The 19,015-nt window shown below is 44.2% G+C and overlaps 1 protein-coding gene across 5 annotated transcripts in view; it reads left to right on the forward strand.

Annotated features, from left to right (window-relative positions):
- Positions 1-371: 371 nt before the first annotated feature.
- Positions 372-19,015, forward strand: part of TBC1D19 (TBC1 domain family member 19) — a 125,825-nt gene continuing 107,181 nt past the window's right edge. For 4 of the 5 annotated variants that reach the window (XR_016349404.1, XM_075930614.2, XM_006138181.5 and 1 more), the window contains exons 1-3: positions 372-608; positions 8,088-8,160; positions 17,032-17,077. Coding sequence is in view for 4 of the 5 variants with exons in the window: in XM_075930614.2 (XP_075786729.1) it covers positions 507-608; positions 8,088-8,160; positions 17,032-17,077 (221 nt within the window). In the remaining variant the exon portion in view is untranslated. Of the gene's footprint in view, positions 609-8,087; positions 8,161-17,031; positions 17,078-17,301; positions 17,396-19,015 lie in introns of those variants that run through there. The other variant, XM_014581119.4, reaches the window with a different exon arrangement.

Genomic DNA, 19,015 nt, shown 5'->3' on the forward strand with positions numbered 1-19,015 from the left:
TTATGTAAACAGTTTTACCAATCCCAAAGAACCAGGCACAGAAATCTTTAAGGTGCTGTGCCACTAAGGGAGAGCTAAATTAGGCAGGGGTGATAGTGTGGGGAGTGCTCTTATTCTGGACAGCAGATATGGCTGGGAGCTTGTCTCCGAGTGTGAAATACTGGCCGTTTGCAGCAAAAGCTAGTTTTTCCTTTGGTATCGACAGGGCCAGCACGCATGTCACTCTCTGTGCCTGTGGTGCCCTGCTCGATACGGGGCTAGCGCAGATCCAGACGGGGGAAGGGCCGGAGCCCGGAACTCCGTTGTGGGGGGAACAAGTTTCCAGCCGGAATCCGCAGCAGAGCTCCGTCCTTCGCTCCCTTAGTTGCTTGGTTACGCCGCCGACAGCGAGCTAGCGGGAGCGGAGGGTGTGCTCTTGATATTGGCTCGGCTGCGACGCACCCTGCCGGGGTTGGCGGCAACGCGGTGTGTTGAGTGGCCGGGCACCCGTCCGGGTCCGCGCCGGGATGATGCTGGAGCAGGACAACGGGCTCTCGTTGGCCATCGCGCAGATCGTGCAGCGCCTGAAGGGCTCCAGCCTGCACTCCCAGCTGGAGCGGCAGGCCCGGGTGAGCCCATCCTCGGCCGGCTGCCTCCCGGCCCCCGCTTGGCCGTCCCCGCCGTGCACCTGCCCCTTTCTGCTTCCCTTGCGGCCTTTCTCCGTGTCCCTCTCAACATCTTCCCCCTGCCGCTTGTCCTCTCTGCCCCCCATGGGAGGACGCACCACGCCCAGCATACGGCCCTGGGAGCGCGGGGACCCGGTGTCTGCCCTAAACCCTTTACCCTTCTGCAGGCTTAACTGTCAGGGCCGTATTCATAGCCTCTCCCTCGGGGAGGGAGGGCTTTGCGGTGTGTATTAATACTATAATATGGTTATGACCACACTCATTCAGATTTTCCATCAACTGAATTGGATCGTTTTTTAATCTTTAATTGAAAATGGGTTTTTAACTCCTCCTTCTGCAGTGCGTCCCTTCAGAATTTAGGAGTTTAGCGAAAAGGAAGGAAAATGAACGAAAGATGCAACAGAAAATGATGCTGCAGAATAATTGCAGTCTTTTGTTCTCGCCAGTGTTCTTAAGGCTTGCACTTTACACCAAATTTTAGATTTTAGGTGTTCATAAAGGCAACCCCCCACCTTGTCCTAATAGGTGGACATTCTGTCCTATCTATCGATGGTTTATGTGGAATTGCCACAAACATTATTATGACCTGAAATTAATTTGTAGCTTAAAATAGTCCCCACCCCTTTTTCTGTGGATGACATCTAGTTTTATAGTTCATGGCAATATCTGTTTGCATGATCTTATTTGATATATCTTTATAGTATCCTATCTTACACCTGCTTGTTTATTAAATGTATTGTTCTACGTCAGAGCTATGATCTTGCAAACTCACACATGCTTAACATTTTGAAGGACAGTGCTTGGTCATTCCTTCAGGTTAATAATTTGCAATGCCTACATTAATCTGGATTTATATTAGAAATGGTTATTTAACAGAATGGGCTATTTAAATTAATACTATCAACTTAAAGATTAATACTGTCAACTGTAAACAAATCCTTTGTTTCTCACAGACCCTGGGATTATTAATGCTGAAAGAATTTTAAACATCCAGTTTTTGTTTCTTTTTTCTTTATGCCTTTCTTTTTTGTAATAATAACATCAATTAAGTCAATTTAACTTTTATCTGGTATATATTTTGTTTTCAGGTTCTGCATTTCTAACTTTAAAATAATCTTGGAACCATTTTTTTGGTATTTTACATTTTATTTTGGTATTACATTTTGTAAAATCTTGGGGGGGGGGAGTTCACCACAGAATTTAAATTGTGAACCATATTTAAATTGTTAGTATTTCTTAGGTTGTACACATGGTGTTTTAGTGGGTAAAACAAATGATTAGTTGTTTGCCTTACTTTTGTTAGCATTCCTGCATTAGTCAAGGTTACATTCCATGGCTGTTCACCTTTGAATTCCATGATTCAATACTCTGTCAATCCAATTTACATCTTTCACATTGTTTGGGTTCTGTGTAGGAGCATGTCTTTTAACTTTTTATGTCAACATCAACTTTCAACAAGATTATGCATTGGACCCTGACTTTGAATCTGTTAGTGTTGTCCCTGAATGTCATTGTTATTAATAGCCTTGAAAGGATTGGATTGTTATTGGTAAATGTTGATTTTGAGTTAAGGATATTTGTATATTTTGATGTACAATATTGACAGTTTGTGTATTAGCACTTTAATTTTGAGTCTCAACATTTGCTGTAATTAAATAATTGTGTGACTAGCTATTGGCTATTGTCCTTCATAATGTCCCATAGTTTTTGAATTATGTGAAATGTAAATAGATGAAATGAAAATAAACATCTAATTATGATGGATTATATAGAAAAAATGTTAAATATAATTTGTCTCCTGTTCCAGATCTGTATCTTCTGCTCTCTTGTTTATGTAGATAAGTAAATGAACACAGTGCTATGTAGGTCATGACCAACACAAAAGATTTGTAATTTAAACATGCAACTGGAAACCAACAGTACAAACAGAACAGAACATAATGACCACAGCCCAAGCCCTCTTAAAAACTTCACAGAACAGGTGGATTTTAGAAGTTTTGTGAAAAGAGATGGAAGGAGCTTGATATGTATTAGCAGGGAGATTATTCCAGTCATACAAAGAAGGTAAAGGAGACAGGGTAGATTGACCAGATTATTCCAGTCATACAAAGAGGAGGTAGATTGCAATACTGAAAAACTGGTCAAGCATTTAGGAGACGAGAGCAGAGATGTAGAGTAGGATGAAACTTTGTAAAGGTGAAGAGATCAGCTTGAAATTGACATTATTTAATGTCTACCTACAAAACATTTCTAAATGTTATGAGCTGTTTTCTTGGGATTTGTAGTTTAAATGAATATGAACAAAGCTGAGGTTGTTTTTCTTAGCCCCGATTGATATTGTTCCATTCTTTATTTTTGCTTATTAAGAGGTTACCTTTGGATCCTCTGTTTTTCCAGGAATCTGTATTGTCTTTGATCCTGAGTTAATTTATGAACCTCACAGTTACCATCCCCTTATCAAATAATATAGATTTCACTTATTTTTTTTTCTGTCAAAACTTGATCTGTATTGAAGTTTTCTCTATACTATATGGCAGTATTTTTTTGGGGGTGCATGTGGGGTAATCCATGCCCTCAAATTACTGCTTAATTACTCAATTACTGCTTAATTCAGCCCAATAAATTGGCTACCTTTGAAACTGCAGATTAGCAAGATTTTGTACACATTTTTATGCAAGACACCTCAACTGCTATTTATCTCTGGAACGTGATCTATATTCTGGTCTGCTTGTTAGTTATATTCATTTTCTTGACCTGAAAGTTGTGGTATAAATAACGATGTATTAATAGCAGTATTAAACAACATGTAGCCCCATTTTAGATCTGTTTTGCTGCTGATCTAAATTCTTCCAAGACAAAACTTAAAACTTTATTTTAGTTACTTTTTAGCTTTTATTTGTTTTTAATGTTCATACTATTATAAAATAACTTTGGGAGTGCTATATAAACAACACAGTAAACCTTCAAATCATTCAAAAATCACTCTTCAAATTTTTTATATACACATTTGTATGTACATCCTGACACTTATCAGATAGTGTAAGTCAAGATTTTTGTGTGCATATAGTGCCCTGTTACAGTTTGTGTCCAGAGTTTTTTAGAGTTAGTGATATTTATTGAGCCTAATTAAAACATTGGGGAACTAATATTTAAAATAATACCAGAATTCTTGCGATACTCATTAATATGTTTTTAACTTTTTTTTAAGTGCTAGGAGACAGAGCCAAAAAAACTGTTTCTGTTGTCAACTTACAAAATTTTTGAAAATTAGATTTCTTAAGAATGAAGTTTATGAATGTCTTTAGACTCTGAGTAGAGAGATGAGTCAATTATGTTTTGGGGGTACAAAAAAGAAAGAATTCTCCTTTATTTCTTGAATTTTCATTTGTGATATATTAATTGTATTTAGGATAACTAAGTTGTTAAGCACATAGGTGAATCAGCAAGTGGAATCAGCAACTGATGTTGGCAATAAATCTCTAACATTTCAGGGCTCTTTGACATCAAATCATGTCAGATGCTAGCACCCTGCATAAACATTCACAGTTATCTTTGATAATTCACTCTTATGGCAAATTGACTGTAACCCAAGAGTATTAAAAATATTTGAATATACAGTACTCCTGAAGCATAGTATTGTAATTAGATGAGAGGGACCGAAGTCTAGCTTCATAAAGGGAACTTTAACTCTCTTAAATGCCCCTTCTGCCCACTGGAATTCATAGCCCACAGTTAGGTACCCAGCCTTTTTGTACAATGCATGGGGAGAGCTAGACACTAAATTTGCTCAGACATGTTTATAACTTTTTTCTGAAAATCTGACAAAAATCAGCACTTGGACTATTCTGGGTTTTGGTAAAATAAATTACCTCCCAAGCAAAACAGGACATTTCCTCAAAGCGGTCTTAAGAAAGAATTTTATAATGATGATATATGGAGATACCAGTGATTAAAGCTAAAAATGTTTGACACTTATGTGAATCTAGCCAGAGAACATATGCAAAAGTCATAGCACTTATCTAAGCATGGAAGTCTGAAAATATTTAGATAATGTCTAGAACTATTAATTGGTCAGCACGTTATTACTTTATATAGTCAAATCAGTTGAATATACAGCTGAAAAAGGAGCGAAGAGAGTATGATATCCATTCATGAAATGTAAAAGTAGGTCAATCTCAGGATTAAAAGCATGGAGCTGTTAGGATAAAGTGTGTTCATACTCCAAACCATGGTATTCTGAACAGTCCTAGGGCTTCGCTGTTGGACAGAAAAGGAAACTTGAAAAAAAATCTTTCCACCCTTTCCCCACTCAAGAAATAAATGTATGGAGCAATTTAGTAGGCAATATTATTAGAATGGAGATTTCGATGTCATTCAGAATTATTCTTCCCGTAATTAGCACTTGTCACTATTGTAGTAATTGTTAAAATGTGCTATGCAATTTTAATTTGCTACTAATTCTAAGATTAGGATTAAGGGATTTTGTTGTGCTTCCTTTTCCTTAATTTAATAGGAAACACATAGACCAATAAAATATCACGAGTGTTCTAAATCTACATAGCTATTCCAATTAGATAATATATGTGATTAAATATACATCCAAATAGTTAGTGAATTCCTTCCATTATGAATAGAAGATGCTAAATACTGCAGAATTTTTTTTTTCTCCTATGGAGAGTGTGGGGGATTGATTTGTACAAGACATAATAGATAATAATTAGAACTAGTTTCCTTTCATATTTCCCTTGGTAATTAAGGGTATGGTCTGTTGAGCTGTTTCTCCTTTACCCTGAGCTAATACATTTGAACTGGAAAAACTGCACAGGAATGTTGGCTGCCAACTAGGAAACTCCTTTTTGAGTCAGAATGAGCACTGATTGTGTAGATCCTACTGGGACTGGAGCTAACACATTATAAAGCTTCCTCCTGTCTTGAAAGATTACTAGTTTGTAAAATGAGGCAGATTAAGATTTATTGGGGCTCTGAGCAGAAAGAACATCTGGGTCCCTCACATCCTTTCACCACCATGGATTCCCATCTGTTGCTCTACTCTTTCTTCCCAAGAACTTGCCCCCTATCTTTTCCAGAAGCTGGGATGTGATAAAAGCTGCTCAGCGAGCCCTGGATAACATGCGCTTGGGGACAGGCATATAGGCAGGGGGTTTCTTTGGGCACCCAGTGCCCCACTCATGCCAGGTTGAGAGTCTGGGGCTCCTAACAGCTAGTTTCTCTGGGTGGCTCTTACCACAGCTTAGGTAGTAGTCTCCAAACTGGGGGTGGGGGTGGTACACATCCCCCTAGGGGAGGTACCCTCTAACTTGCATGATAGTGTGGCCCCATAACTACTTAATGAGCCCTGTCCAGTCAGGGACTCAAGGCTCTGTGCACAGAGCTGCCTGGCTGGGGGAAGGGCTCCGTGTAGGGCCATGCTGCCACATAGCTTAGAGAGAACATTGCCCCTGGGGGCATGGATGAACATTCAGGATGGCATATGGTGGGGCAGAAAGAGAGGCAGGAAAGGGGCTTGTATCAGCTCTGTGCTGCAGGGGGAGTTGGGGTCCCTCTCAGACCAACTCCATATGGTGCAGGGCCAGCTCTGCCCTGTGTAGCGGGGACAAGCAACATCTCCATCTCTGTGTGGGGGTAGGGGGAATAGGCTTACCCTACTTCAGGCTTCATCTTTCAGCTAGGCCAGAGCGTGAGGTGTCAGGGAAGTGGAGGAGTAGGGTTGAGAGGCCAGAGTTCTGGTGCTCCTGTGGGCCCTTAAATTGGATGAAGCTCCTGACCGCAGGTCCTAATGGGTCATTCAGTAATCAGCCACTGTTTGTAAGCTTCATTTAGGTAGAGGCTAGCTCTTCTTTTGGAGGCTTAGGATGGGAATGAAGTTAGCCTGGCTCAGGTAGAGAGGCCTCTTTCATCCTTAAGATTGATGTTATGTCTACAAAGAGGTTGTAAGTAATGGTGTAATTTAATTTGGTTTAATTAAACCAGTGCAACTTTTGTGGTAAATTCTTTAATAGCAATTTAAAACTGCTTATATCCGTTTAGCCAGCACCACGTTTGTAAGTCGAAGTTAGATCAATATGGCAGGTTTAAAATTATATGAAACAGCCATCACAAAAACTAGCACTGGTCTAATTATATTGCTATAAAATTACTCATTTGTACTGTTAAAATTTTGTGTGTAGACCAGATTCGAGTTTAGCCTGGAAGTTTGGCAGTGGTCTGCCCCGCGCTTTAAAGTATCTCTTTAGTCTTGACAAATCTTATTCAAACTTATTTACATTTATTTTCACTGTATTGTAATGCTCTTGTATCTTTTTATGTTCCTTTCTCTTTTGCAATATCCAAGGCTGTGTCTAGACTACACTTCTCTGTCAACAGAGCGATGTAGAATAGGCACGTCGAAATTGCTAATGAAGCAGGGATTTAAATATCCCATGCTTCATTAGCATAAACATGGCCACCGCTTTTTTTTTTAAACTGAGCTTTTAAAAAAACACAACAGCAGTCTAGAAGGGGATTTGTCGAAAAATAAACCCTTTTTCGAAAGATCCTGTAAACCTCATTATTGAGGAATACAGGATCGTTCAAAAAAGGATTTATTTTTCAACAGATCCCCATCTAGACCGTGGTTTTTTTCCGAAAAAGCTATGTTTTGGAAAAAAGCGGCAGACATGTTTATGCTAATGAAGCGTGTGATGTTTAAGTCCCTGCTTCATTAGCAATTTCAACGTGTCTAATCTACATCTCTCTGTTGACAGAGAGGTGTAGTCTAGACCAGTGGTCCCCAACGTAGTGCCCATGTGGTGCCTGGGCGGTGCCGGCCCCTGGGCGTGCAGCGTATGGGTGGCCCTGCCCCCGGGTGCACGGCGAAAAGGCTGTGCTGGCCCCGGGCGCACGGCGTATGGGCATCCCCACAACTAGGCACGCGGCACAGGAGCGGCGCCGGCCCTGGGCGTGTGGCGTATGGGCTGTCCCACCCCTGGGGGTGTGGCACAGGAGCGGCGTTGACCCTGGGAGTGCGGCGCATGGGTGACCCTGCCCTCGGGCATGTGTGCGGCTCCACCCACAGGCGCGTATGTGGCCCTGCCCCTGTGTGCCTGGCACGTGAGTGGCCCCGCCCCCGGGCGCCCGGCAGCCCCAAAAGGTAGGGGACCACTGGTCTAGTACCCCAGGTCTACAACTCACAGTTTCCATATATTACATCTATGTATGATAAATCCTACCATTGTTATCATCCAGATGCAATGTAATGGCTGAAATTCCATATGCTCTGAACTCAGAACATTTAAGATCAGAACAATTACAACGTATTCCTCTTGTGCATATTACTTTTACCTGTGTAGTTGTGAGAATATTTCTATCATAATTAAAAATAGAAAGCTTACTCTTCCCTCTGCTTTTTTGTTTGTTTATTAGGGTAGTCTGCACAAACCAGAAATTAAACTTGAATCGCTAAAGGAAGATATTAAGGAATTTCTGAAGACCTCAGGTTTGTAATAATTCATGCAATTTAGTTGGTGAATCTGTAGATGTATAAACATTCTATGAATAAATATAGCTCTAATGTTCTGTAATTCCAGATTAGAATGGACTAGGGATATTAAAATGCCGTTATTTTACTAATTGAGTTGTCAATAGGGGAGCACAGCTGGCTCAATCCCAGCTTGCATGGGACTGAACCCCATTGCAGCTCTGCAATTTAAAATGTAGTAGGAGCCCAGCATCCTGCCCCTCAGCTCCTACTGCATTTTAAATTGCAGAGCCGCAGCGGGGTTTGTCTCGGTATGAGCTGGGACTTAGGGACTGCTGCTGGCTGAGCAGGTACCCTACCTGTCTGTGGTGACTGACTGGGGACAGGGGCTGCTGCTGGAGCAGCCTCCCCTGTCTCACCCCCACCCCATGCTGCTGCTTCTATAGCAGCAAAGGGGCGGGCAGGTGGCATTGCAGAGACAGTGCTGGGGAGAACTGGCTTTTAAGCCAGTTCTCCCCAGCACTGGCTCCTGCTCCCCACCCTCTTGCTGCCTCTAATTTGGAGACAGTAAAGGGACGGGGGAAATGAGAGTAGTCAACTGCTTGCTTATATCCCTAGAATGTACATGCTCTTTTTTTAAAATGTTGCAAAGCAGTAGATCTTGAAAGCATTGCAAACTAGGGCTCAGACTGTCTTCTTTTTAAAACGCTAGGGGTCTGCACCTCCTGCAACGCTCACCAACCCACCACTCTCAAGGGGCAGGCAACCCCAGCAAATTGTCTCTTATTTCAATTCTATTTCGAAATAGCTTATTTTGAAATTTGGCATGTCTACATAGCATCAAATTTTGAAATAATGCACTATTTTGAGACATGCCTTAACCTTTGTGGAACAAGGATTACAGGGATGCCAAAGTAGCGCACCCATTATTTTGAAAAATATTTTGAAATAACGGGCAGCTTGTTAAGACTCTAGGTAGCTATTTCAGGATACCTCTGGTATCCCGAAATAGCTGCACTGTGTAGACATACCCCAATTTAGAAAGCAACTTAAGCTGGTGAATTTTCAGCATGTGAGTAGTCCCACTGAAGTTAGGCATATGATTGACTACCTTGCTGAAGAACATTATAAATTCTGCAAGGCAGAGGCTTGATATTCTACAGTACTTTTCAGAAGCCTGTCTGCAGATGGAAAAACTCCTTGCACAAATAAAAGAATCTTAAAATACAAAGCTTACAGAAAATTGATTTTACCATTTTTGAAGTCTAGGAACATTTTTTCAGACTATTAAAACAAGAACATAGAACCATAGATTTGAAGGGACCACAAAGGTCATTTAATCTACCCACCTGTCAAAATGTAGGATTTGTTGTGTCTATATCACAGTTCTCAAACTGTGGGTCAGGACTCCAAAGTGGGTCACAATCCTGTTTTAATTGGGTTGCCAAGACTGGTGTTGGATTTGCTGGGGTCCGGGGTCAAAGCCTGAGGGATTCAGCCCTGGGTAGCAGGGTTTAGATGGAAGGTCCCCCTCCTGGGGCTGGTTACTGTGCAAGGAAGCTTAAGATCTCTCCTCTGTACCATGCAAGACAGATGGTTACTTTGTCTTTTTTTTAGAAACCTTTAATGAAGGAGCGTTTGTAACTTCCTTGGGCATTCTGTTCCGTTGTCCTACAGTTCTTGTGATTAAGAAGTTTTTCCTCAGATTTAATTTAAATCTATTATGCTGTAGTTTGAACCCATTGCCTTTTGTTCTGCCCTCTGTGGCAAGAGAAAACATTTTTTCTCCATATTTGTTTATGCCAGCCTTTAAAGCAGAGTTTCCCAAATGGTGCTCCATGAAATCCTGGGGTTCCGTGAAAAAATTCAGCTCCCCTGCCCCATGCAGAACCTGTAGGCAGCTTCCATCGGGGCTTTGCTGGCGAGTATGGGTTTCTGGGGCCATGTGACTTTGGCCGCTCTGCCACCCACTGCGGCTGCCCCATCCCCGTGCATGGCGTGGCCTATCCTCACTCTGCAGGACTGCCCTGTCCCGGTGTCTTGCAGCCGCCTTCTCCTCATGTGGAGGCGACAGTGTTTACAGTGGCGGCGGCTGCTGCTGCTGGAAGAGGGAGGAGGAGGAGTGGCCAGAGCCAAGGAGCTGCTCTCGGACCTTGACGTGTTTTTTACCTGCTGCCTGCGTGGAATCCAGCTTGGGCTCTGCTGTCCCCCCTCCTCACCCCCCCCCTCCACTCCTCGGGGTGTGCTTGGACTCTGCTGTCGTCCCCACCACACCCCTCGGGGCATGCTTGGGCTCTGCTGTCTTCCCCCCCCCTTCAGGGCATGCTCGGGCTCACTGCCCTCCATGTGCTGCTGTTCTCTCTCCCCTGTGACCCTCCCAGCCTGCTGGGGAAGTGGCAGAGTTTGATCTGGTGGGAAAGGTCAGGGTTTCTACACCTTCCTCCGCCCTGCCAGCGGGAAGCATGTCCTAGTGCTGCAGCTTCACTGGGTTCCCTGCTGCATGGGGGAGGGGAAGACTGCCCCCCCCCCCAGAAACAAGAGCATGCTGCCTGGAGGCTTTCCCTGCTGCAGCAGGGTGCCAAACCAGGTAAGTGTCCCACCTTATGCCCAGACCCCACACCCATATCCCCCTAACTCCCCTTCCCCCACCAAGAGCCTGCATTCCCAGCTTGCTCTGAAACCCTTCCCCAAGACTCCTCTTGTACCCTCCCTTCTGGCCAGACACCCTGCCCCAAGACTCCTCTTGTACCCTCCCTCCTGGCCTGATGCTCTGCCCCTCCTGTGTTCTTCCTCCTGGCCAGGACATTGCAGATCATCTTTGTGATTTATACACAAACATCATGAAGTATTTTCCAACCATAAATGACAACAATAACTGGATTTAAAATCCATTAAGTATAACATGGAAGTCAGTCAGCTTTTCTGTGCAAGATTGTGAAAACCTAATCGAAATCACTTCAGATGGCCAATTAATACAAAAATTTAAAGTCGTTTCTCTGATTACATTTTGGGGCGGCTTATGTCAAGAATATTCAGCTTTATCAAGATATGCAATTCATCAGTTGTTAACCTTCACCAGCACATACTTGTGTGAAATTGGATTCTCGAATGATGCAGCAACAAAAACAAAATACAGAAATCAACCGAATGCAGTACCAGATATGCAAATCCAATCTTTTAGTATTAAACAATATATAAAAAGAATTTGCCAAGAAAAGAAGAAAAACCTCTCTTTACATTGAAAACTGCCAATATAATTCATATTAGTTTTTAAGCTTTATTTTTTTGTATACATTAAATGTGATTTTTGTTTGTAAATATGTGCAATTAAACTAAATGTTGATCTCATGACCTTATTTAGCATTTGTTCATTATTATTATCCTTACTTATTTGGGGGTAGGGAGGTGTCATGGCATTCAGGTCCGGCGGCTCTTTTTTTTTTTTTTTTACTTGACAAATTTTCCCTAAGGGTTCCTCGAAATTCTTCTGAGTTTAAAAGGATTCTATGGCCAAATAAAATTGGGAGACACTGCTTTAAAGAATTTGAAAGTATCCCTCCTTAATCTCCTTTTTTTCCAAACTAAACATACCAGTTCCTTCAGCCTTTGCTCATGCTGCTTGTATTACATGTCTTGGATCACCTTTGTTGCTTTCTTCTAGATCCTTTCTAGGAGAGAGTGGGTGAGACTCCGTGGCCTGCATTGTACAGGGGGTCAGACTAGATGATCATAATGGTCCCTTCTGACCTTAAAGTCTATGAGTCTCTATATCATTTCTGTGCATTCTATACATGGCTCCAGCTGAAGCTTAATCGGAGCTGAGTAGAACACTACCATCATCTATAACTTGCATCCTGTGTCTTTTTAATGCAATCCAAAAATGCATTTGCTTTTTTTGCAGCAGCATCACATTGGTGACTCATGTTGAGGTTGTGATCCACCACAATTTACTGATCTTTCACGGCAGTGATGCCATGCCAGTTTCTCGCATTCTGTATTTGTGTGTGTTTTTTCTTCCCTATGTGTAGCACTTTACATTTGTCTTTTTAAAATTTCATTTTGTTGTCTATAGGTCAGTTCTCCAATTTATCAAATATTTTTGAAGTTTAGCTCTAGCCTCCAACTATGCAAACCCCACCCCCCAACTCTGTGTCATCCGCAAATTTGATTAGTATGCTTTTTTTCTACATCCACGTCATTAATAAAGACACTAGGCCCGGAACAGATCATTGTGGTAGCCTACATGAGACCTCCTTCCAATTTGGTATAGTTCCATTAATAGCTACTCTTGTTGCAGTCATTTAACCAATTAATGGTAGTTCCAGTGAGCGTTCTTGGGATGGTGTCCAAAGCCTTGCTGAAGTCCAGATTGTGGACTATGTCCAGATTTGGACTAGTAGAAACTGGTTACTGTTTCAAAGCAGGAGATTAAGCTATTTTGCCCTGATTTGTTCTGAGTAAATACATGCTGGCTCCTAATGATCATCTCATCCTTCAGTGCAAGATCAGGTTGACTAGTCTATAGTTTCCTGGCTTCTCCTTTTCCCCCTTTTAAAAGATAGACACTGTTAGCCCTTTTCCAGTCTTCTGGGGCCTTATTTCCAGTGTGTAACAGGGCATGCTTGCCCTGCACTGGTACTGTGAGGATTTACTATACTCTCTAGGCCCAGGAGACCAGGCCCCTTCAGCCCTACTGGGCATACTCTAGGTGGAGACCAGGTGTAAAAGGAAACAGCTCAGCTCATTTAAGGCTAACTGCTGAAAAGGGAGGATACACATTGCAAGTTACAGCCTGGGAACTGTGGAAGTGCCAGTCACTGGAAACCAGAGATGCTGAGCCTCCAGAGGGTGCCCAAGGAGTGACTGAGGTGGACTACTTATTGAGCTGAGTGAAGTTGGCGTGTTTCAGGGAGATTCCCTTCTGGGCATACTTGCTAATGACAGTACCCTGAGCTGGGACTAAGTCAGAGGTGGGCAATAATTTTTGGTGGGGGACCACTCCAAGATTTTGAAAAGTGGTCAAGTGCCTCACTTTTCTGTTGAGGAGATGTGGGGTCTAAGATGGAGGTTGAGTGCAAAGGATGCATGGGATAAGGGGCTGGGGTATAGGAGATGGTATAAAGTCTGAGAGGGAGTTTGGGTGAAGGAGGGGGATTGTGACCTGGGTCAGGGGATAGGGCTGAAGGGTAAGGGAGGTTCTGGCCTGGAGAATGGGCTCTAGGAGGAGATGCAAAGTCTGGGAGGGAATTGTGACTTGAGACAATAGGAAAAGAGGGTGCATACTGCAGAGGGTTTGGGTGGTGATCTGGGGCAGGGGAATGGGGGGCAGGGTCTAGGAGGGTGTTTGGGTGTAGGAGAGGATTCTGGTCTGGGGGAGATGTGTACCAGGGGCTACAGAGTCTGGGAGGGAGTTGTGACCTCGGGTAGGGGGGTATAGAAGGTTTGGATGGTGACCGGGGGAGGGAGTTAGAATGTAGGAGAGGGTGGGGTGCCAGAGGCAAGGTCTGGTTGGGAGGCACATACCTAAGCATCTCCCGGCCAGTAGTCCTGCAGCACCCCCAAGGCAGGCTGGACTCCTTGCCTGTTGCAGCCCCAGATCGTTTGAAAATGCAGCCAATTGGAGCTGAGTATTGGGCTGGGGGATGGAGAGATTACATGAAGGCTCCCCTCCATGCAGATCAGAGAGCTCATGGACTGCGCTTTAAACCACAGCAGTTGTGAGCCTGAGGGTCCTGGCAGGGTGGTCTGCAGGCTGGATCCGGTGGCTTGGCAGGCCATATTTTGCCCAGGCCTGAACTAGGTCAATCAGGGAGGATCCATATTCCTCTACCTGGCTAACACAGACACAGAGGTGGTAGTCCGCTCCCCTGACCAGCTGCCAGATCAAACAGTCCTACTGAAGAGTGTCCTTATACTGAATTAGGCCATTGGGTCACACAGATCTGAAAGTTGACAGTAAGATTGGTTCTGGCCATTGGGGTAGGGGCCTGATGCAGACAGTGGTGCTCCAGCCCAGCCAGAGCAGCCCCTGTCTGAGCTGGGCCTGGGCGTGGCATAGGCAGAGGTTGCTTCAGCTGTCCAGAGCAGCCCATGTCTGTACCTCTTCCCCTGCCCACTCCCCTGTCAAGCTTACCTGGTTAAACAATTAAACAAGATTTTACATCCCTAATGGCAATGGGCAGTTATCCTGACTCTGGTCATTGGGCCACATTAGCCCTGAGAGAGGATAGGCCTACTGACTCTTGCCACTGGGTCACATGGCCTTGCTGAGCCAGGTAGCCACACTGACTCTTACCATTAGTCCATAAATCCTGGCTAAACTGCGTGATTATATTGGCATTGGGTCCCACAGTCCTGTTGGAAGGGGTTGTTTCCCTGACATTGGTCATCAGACCATGCAACCCTGAGCAAAAGTGTGGCCATGTTCACATTTGTCACTAGGCCATGGTACCCCAAAACAAGGGGTGATTACAAAGACATGGCTGTAGGGAAGTAATTACTCTTACCCCACCCCAAGAGTGGATGGGGCTCTGAGATGTCTTCAGCTAATTGTTCAGCATCTGGGGTGAATAGCATCAGGCCCCACTCACATTAATTCAGATTAGTTAGAAGATGTCTGCTGTGGTCTTGACTTATTCCAACCTGGATTCCTTCCCCTTTGTCTATGATAACTTTGCTAGTGTCCAGTCACTTGTTACTTTGTTGTGTGAAGACTAAAGCAAATTAGGCAATGAGCAGCTCTGCTTCCCTATCATCTGCCCATACCTGCTCACCTTCTCCATTGAGTAGTGGACTTGCACCATCCTTGTTATTTTTTGACATATTTGAATACAGGCAGTCCCTGGGTTACGTACAAGATAGGGACTGTAGGTTTGTTCTTAAGTTGAATCTTTATGTAAGTCGGAACTGGCGTCAGCTGCTGCTGAAACTGATCAGTTTAAACCGCGGCTGAATCTGGATGCCAGTTCTGACTTACATACAGATTCAACTTAAGAAACCCAGGCGTCCCCAAGTCAGCTGCTGCTGAAACTGATCAGCAGCTGATTCCAGGAAGCCCGGGGCAGAGCAACTCTGCCTCGGGCTTCCTGTAGTCAGCCGCTGGTCAGTTTCAGCAGCGGCTGACTTGGGGACGCCTGGGGCAGAGCAGCTGGGGTGCTGCTGGGTTGCTCCAGTAGCGCGGCTCCTCGGCGCTACTGGAGCAACCCAGCAGCACCCCAGCTGCTCTGCCCCAGGCGTCCTGATTCAGCCGCTGCTGAAACTGACCAGCAGCGGCTGAATCAGGACGCCTGGGGCAGAGCAGCTGGGGTGCTGCCGGGTTGGTCCCGGCAGCCCCCAGCTGCTCTACCCTAGGGGTAGGCAAGAAAAGCCTGGTCTGCTGGGGGGGGGGGGCACTAGCTGCACCCTCCCCCCAGCAGACCAGGGGGACAGGAGCAAAGCCGCGGAGCACGCCCGCAGCGGGACAGCCCAAGTGCGCCTGGGCTGTCCTGCTGCAGGCGTGCTCCAAGGCTTTGCTTCCCGTCTCCCTGCAGACCAGGGAGATGGAGAGCAAAGCCGCGGAGCACGTCCGCAGCGGGAAAGCCCAGGCGCGCCCGGGCTATCCCTCTGCGGGTGTGCTCCATGGCTTTGCTCCTGTCCCCTTGGTCTGCTGGGGGAGGGGGGTCCAGCAAAGCCGCTGGACCCCCCCAACAGACCAGGGACACCAGATCAAAGCCGCCGCCTCGGGTGTCCCTGGTCTGCTGGGGGGGTCCAGTGGCTTTGCTGGACCCCCCCAGCAGACCAGGGGGACAGGAGCGAAGCCGCCCAGGCGGCGGGAGTCCCGCTGCCTGGGCGGCTTTGCTCTGGGGCAAGCGAGCAAAGCCGCCCAGGCAGCGGGACTCCCGCCGCCTGGGCGGCTTTGCTCTGGTGTCCCTGGTCTGCTGGGGGGGGGTCCAGTGGCTTTGCTGGACCCCCCCCCCCCAGCAGATCAGGGAGACCGGGAGAAGCTTTTCTCGCCCCGGAGGACACGGGTGGGGACCCGCCGCCCGTGAGCTCCGGGGCGAGAAAAGCCCCATTCGTAAGTCAGGGACTGCCTGTACCCCCTTCTTGTTTCTGACATTTCTTATCAGGTGTAACTCAGTCTTTGCCTTGGTTTTCCTGATTTTTTTTTTAATGCCTTGCTGTTCTCATGTATACTACCTTGGTGACAAATCCCTTCTACGTCTTGTTGGTTTCTTGTCCTGCCACATTCACTTCTTTTTTTTTCTTTCCTCTGCATCAGAATAGCTTGATACTGAGCCTCTAGTATTACATGTTTTAGAAACCATCAGACCATTCAACTCCTTTTTTTCCCTAACTGGTCTTTCCATGGTACCTTCCTTACTATTTTTCTGAGCTGTTCAACATCTGCCTTTTTGAATTCTGGTGTCCTAGTTTTGCTGTTCTCATGTCCTCTTTTGGTCAACACCATATCCAAAATGGATGACCATCTATTTGTTATGCTAACAACATAAATTCTTTTAGCCTGAAGAATACAATAATCAGTATATTACAACATATTATTTGTTTCTCTAAAGTTGAATTTAAAATGTATATAATATTATGAGTGAATAAGTGTGATATATATGTGAAGACTATATTGTAATGTTTTGAACCAGGGACAGAGATACGGGAATACATGCAATCTTTAACTTTGACCTTCTGTGTTTTAGCCTTCTGTTAGTGTAGTTATTTCCTCCTGTGTCTTTAGGAAGAACCTGAAAGAGAGACAGAAAACTTAGGTAGATATGAAATTTGATTTGAAGACAATAAACTTTAGTAAATATGAAAAATTTCCTTGAGTCATGCTTCAGATATTTAAAGGTTTACTTGTTTATAAGGTGATTAACATCTTCTATTTTTCAATGTAAACAGGATGGGAAAAGAAGCTTCAGAATGCTGTTTATAGTGAACTCAGTGTGTGAGTTTATTATATATCCTTATGTACATTTATACATGTGTCTTATATTTTTTATTATTTTCAAGACCATTATGTATATGTCTCGCTGGGTGTGTGTGTCTAATTTTCCTTTTTTTGTTTAAAGTGAAGCACAAATAGAAGTTTAGAAAGTACATATAAAATCAAATCAAATATGGCATTCTAGAATCTAGATTTAATTAACAATGTATTCTCATGTTTTGTAGAATATCTCTTATCCCAGATCCTTGCAGTGCTTTACTGTCAAGTTGTGACCCTTCTTTCATGAGACACCAGCATGTTGTCAATTTCCCTCCCATGGTGAGGGTTTAAGTTTGTTGCTTTGCACTTCATGATATACCAGAACAATCCTTTGTCTTTATGCATAGACAAGACACCCACCCTGCTGTATGTTCCTCTAGATTTCATCTCTTCTAGGTTTTATAATCTTTTCTTGCATTGGTGGCATAGTGTACAAATAAGTATACATTGGGAGCCATGCAATACATTAATTCTCAGAAAGGAGATAGATGTCTGTTACTTTCTGCCTGAAAGGAAAACTGAAGGTATGTCAACTTCTGGGTATCTATCTGTGAGTGAGGTGCCAGAGGAGCCAACTGAGGTTACTCAATTAGAGTTAACCTCCAGAGAATAGGGAAGCCACTCTCCAAAGCTGGAGGTTATTTCAATACTTAGATTTACCAAACCAGCACAAAACAGTCTGTGTATTACCACATTGGTTACCTAGAAACCAACAAAACATTTCCCAACACTTTTTATTCCACAAACCGGCAAACCCATTCTCTAATTTTTGGCAGACCAGTGTCATTTTATTTTTGTATTTGCATATTCATCTACCTCCAACCCCAGAACCCTCTGACCTGAGGATGTTAAGTATTGACTAATTGACTAATCAAATAGTTGATGCGTTTTGCATCGACTGTTCAGTTAGTCAATAGGGCATCTCCGCCTTTGAAGTGTAGCTGATCCCGAGCTCCACACCTAACACTAGGTTCCCCACAGTGTTTCAAATCGGCAGCGCCACACAGAGCCTGCGGTTAGTGGGGGAGTCCCCAGCTGACCCTGGGCTCCACATGGCACTTTGAAATGCTGCGAGGAGCCCGACGCTGGGCTGCACGCGGTGTTTCAAAGTGGCAGTGCTGCATGGATCAAGGGGTCTGTCCCCAGGCTTCAAATGGAGCTGCCTCTTTAAAGTATCCTCTCCTCTTCCACCCCTCACTTGTCACCTCTATTTGATAGAGGCAGCAAGTGGGAGGAAGTGACTAGTCTACTATCCCGTCAACTATCTTATAAGCATTATTGGATAGTCAACTAGTCCTTTACATCCCTACTCTGACCCTGTCCAGTCCTGGTACTCTGTTTCTGTATTATAAAACCTTCCAAACCCGTCACATGATATCCCCTATCATATAAAAAAAAGAAGCAGTGAGGGACAAAAAGGTATCTTTTAAGAAGTGGAAGTCCAATCCTAGTGAGATAAATAGAAAGGAACATAAACACTGTCAAATCAAGTGTAAGAATGTAATAAGAAAAGCAAAAAAAGATTTTGAGGAACAGCTAGCCAAAAACTCAAAAAGAAATAACAAAATGTTTTTTAAGTACATTAGAAGCAGGAAGCCTGCTAAAAAACCTGTGGGTCCCCTAGATGATCGAGCTATAAAAGGAGCAATCAAGGACGATAAAGCCATTGCGGAGAAACTAAATTATTTCTTTTCTTCAGTCTTCATGGCTGAGGACGTTGGGGAGATTCCTGAATCTGCACCATCCTTTTGGGTGATGAATCTGAGGAACTGTCCCGGATTGAAGTGTAATTAGAGGAGGTTTTGGAACAAATAGAAAAACTTAATGTTAACAAATCTCTGGGACCGGATGGCATTCATCCAAGGGTTCTAAAAGAACTAAAATGGGAAATCGCTGAGC

The sequence above is a fragment of the Pelodiscus sinensis genome, chromosome 4 (genome assembly GCF_052426305.1).
Source record: "Pelodiscus sinensis isolate ZL-2025 chromosome 4, ASM5242630v1, whole genome shotgun sequence".
In the NCBI taxonomy this organism is placed as follows: domain Eukaryota; kingdom Metazoa; phylum Chordata; order Testudines; family Trionychidae; genus Pelodiscus; species Pelodiscus sinensis.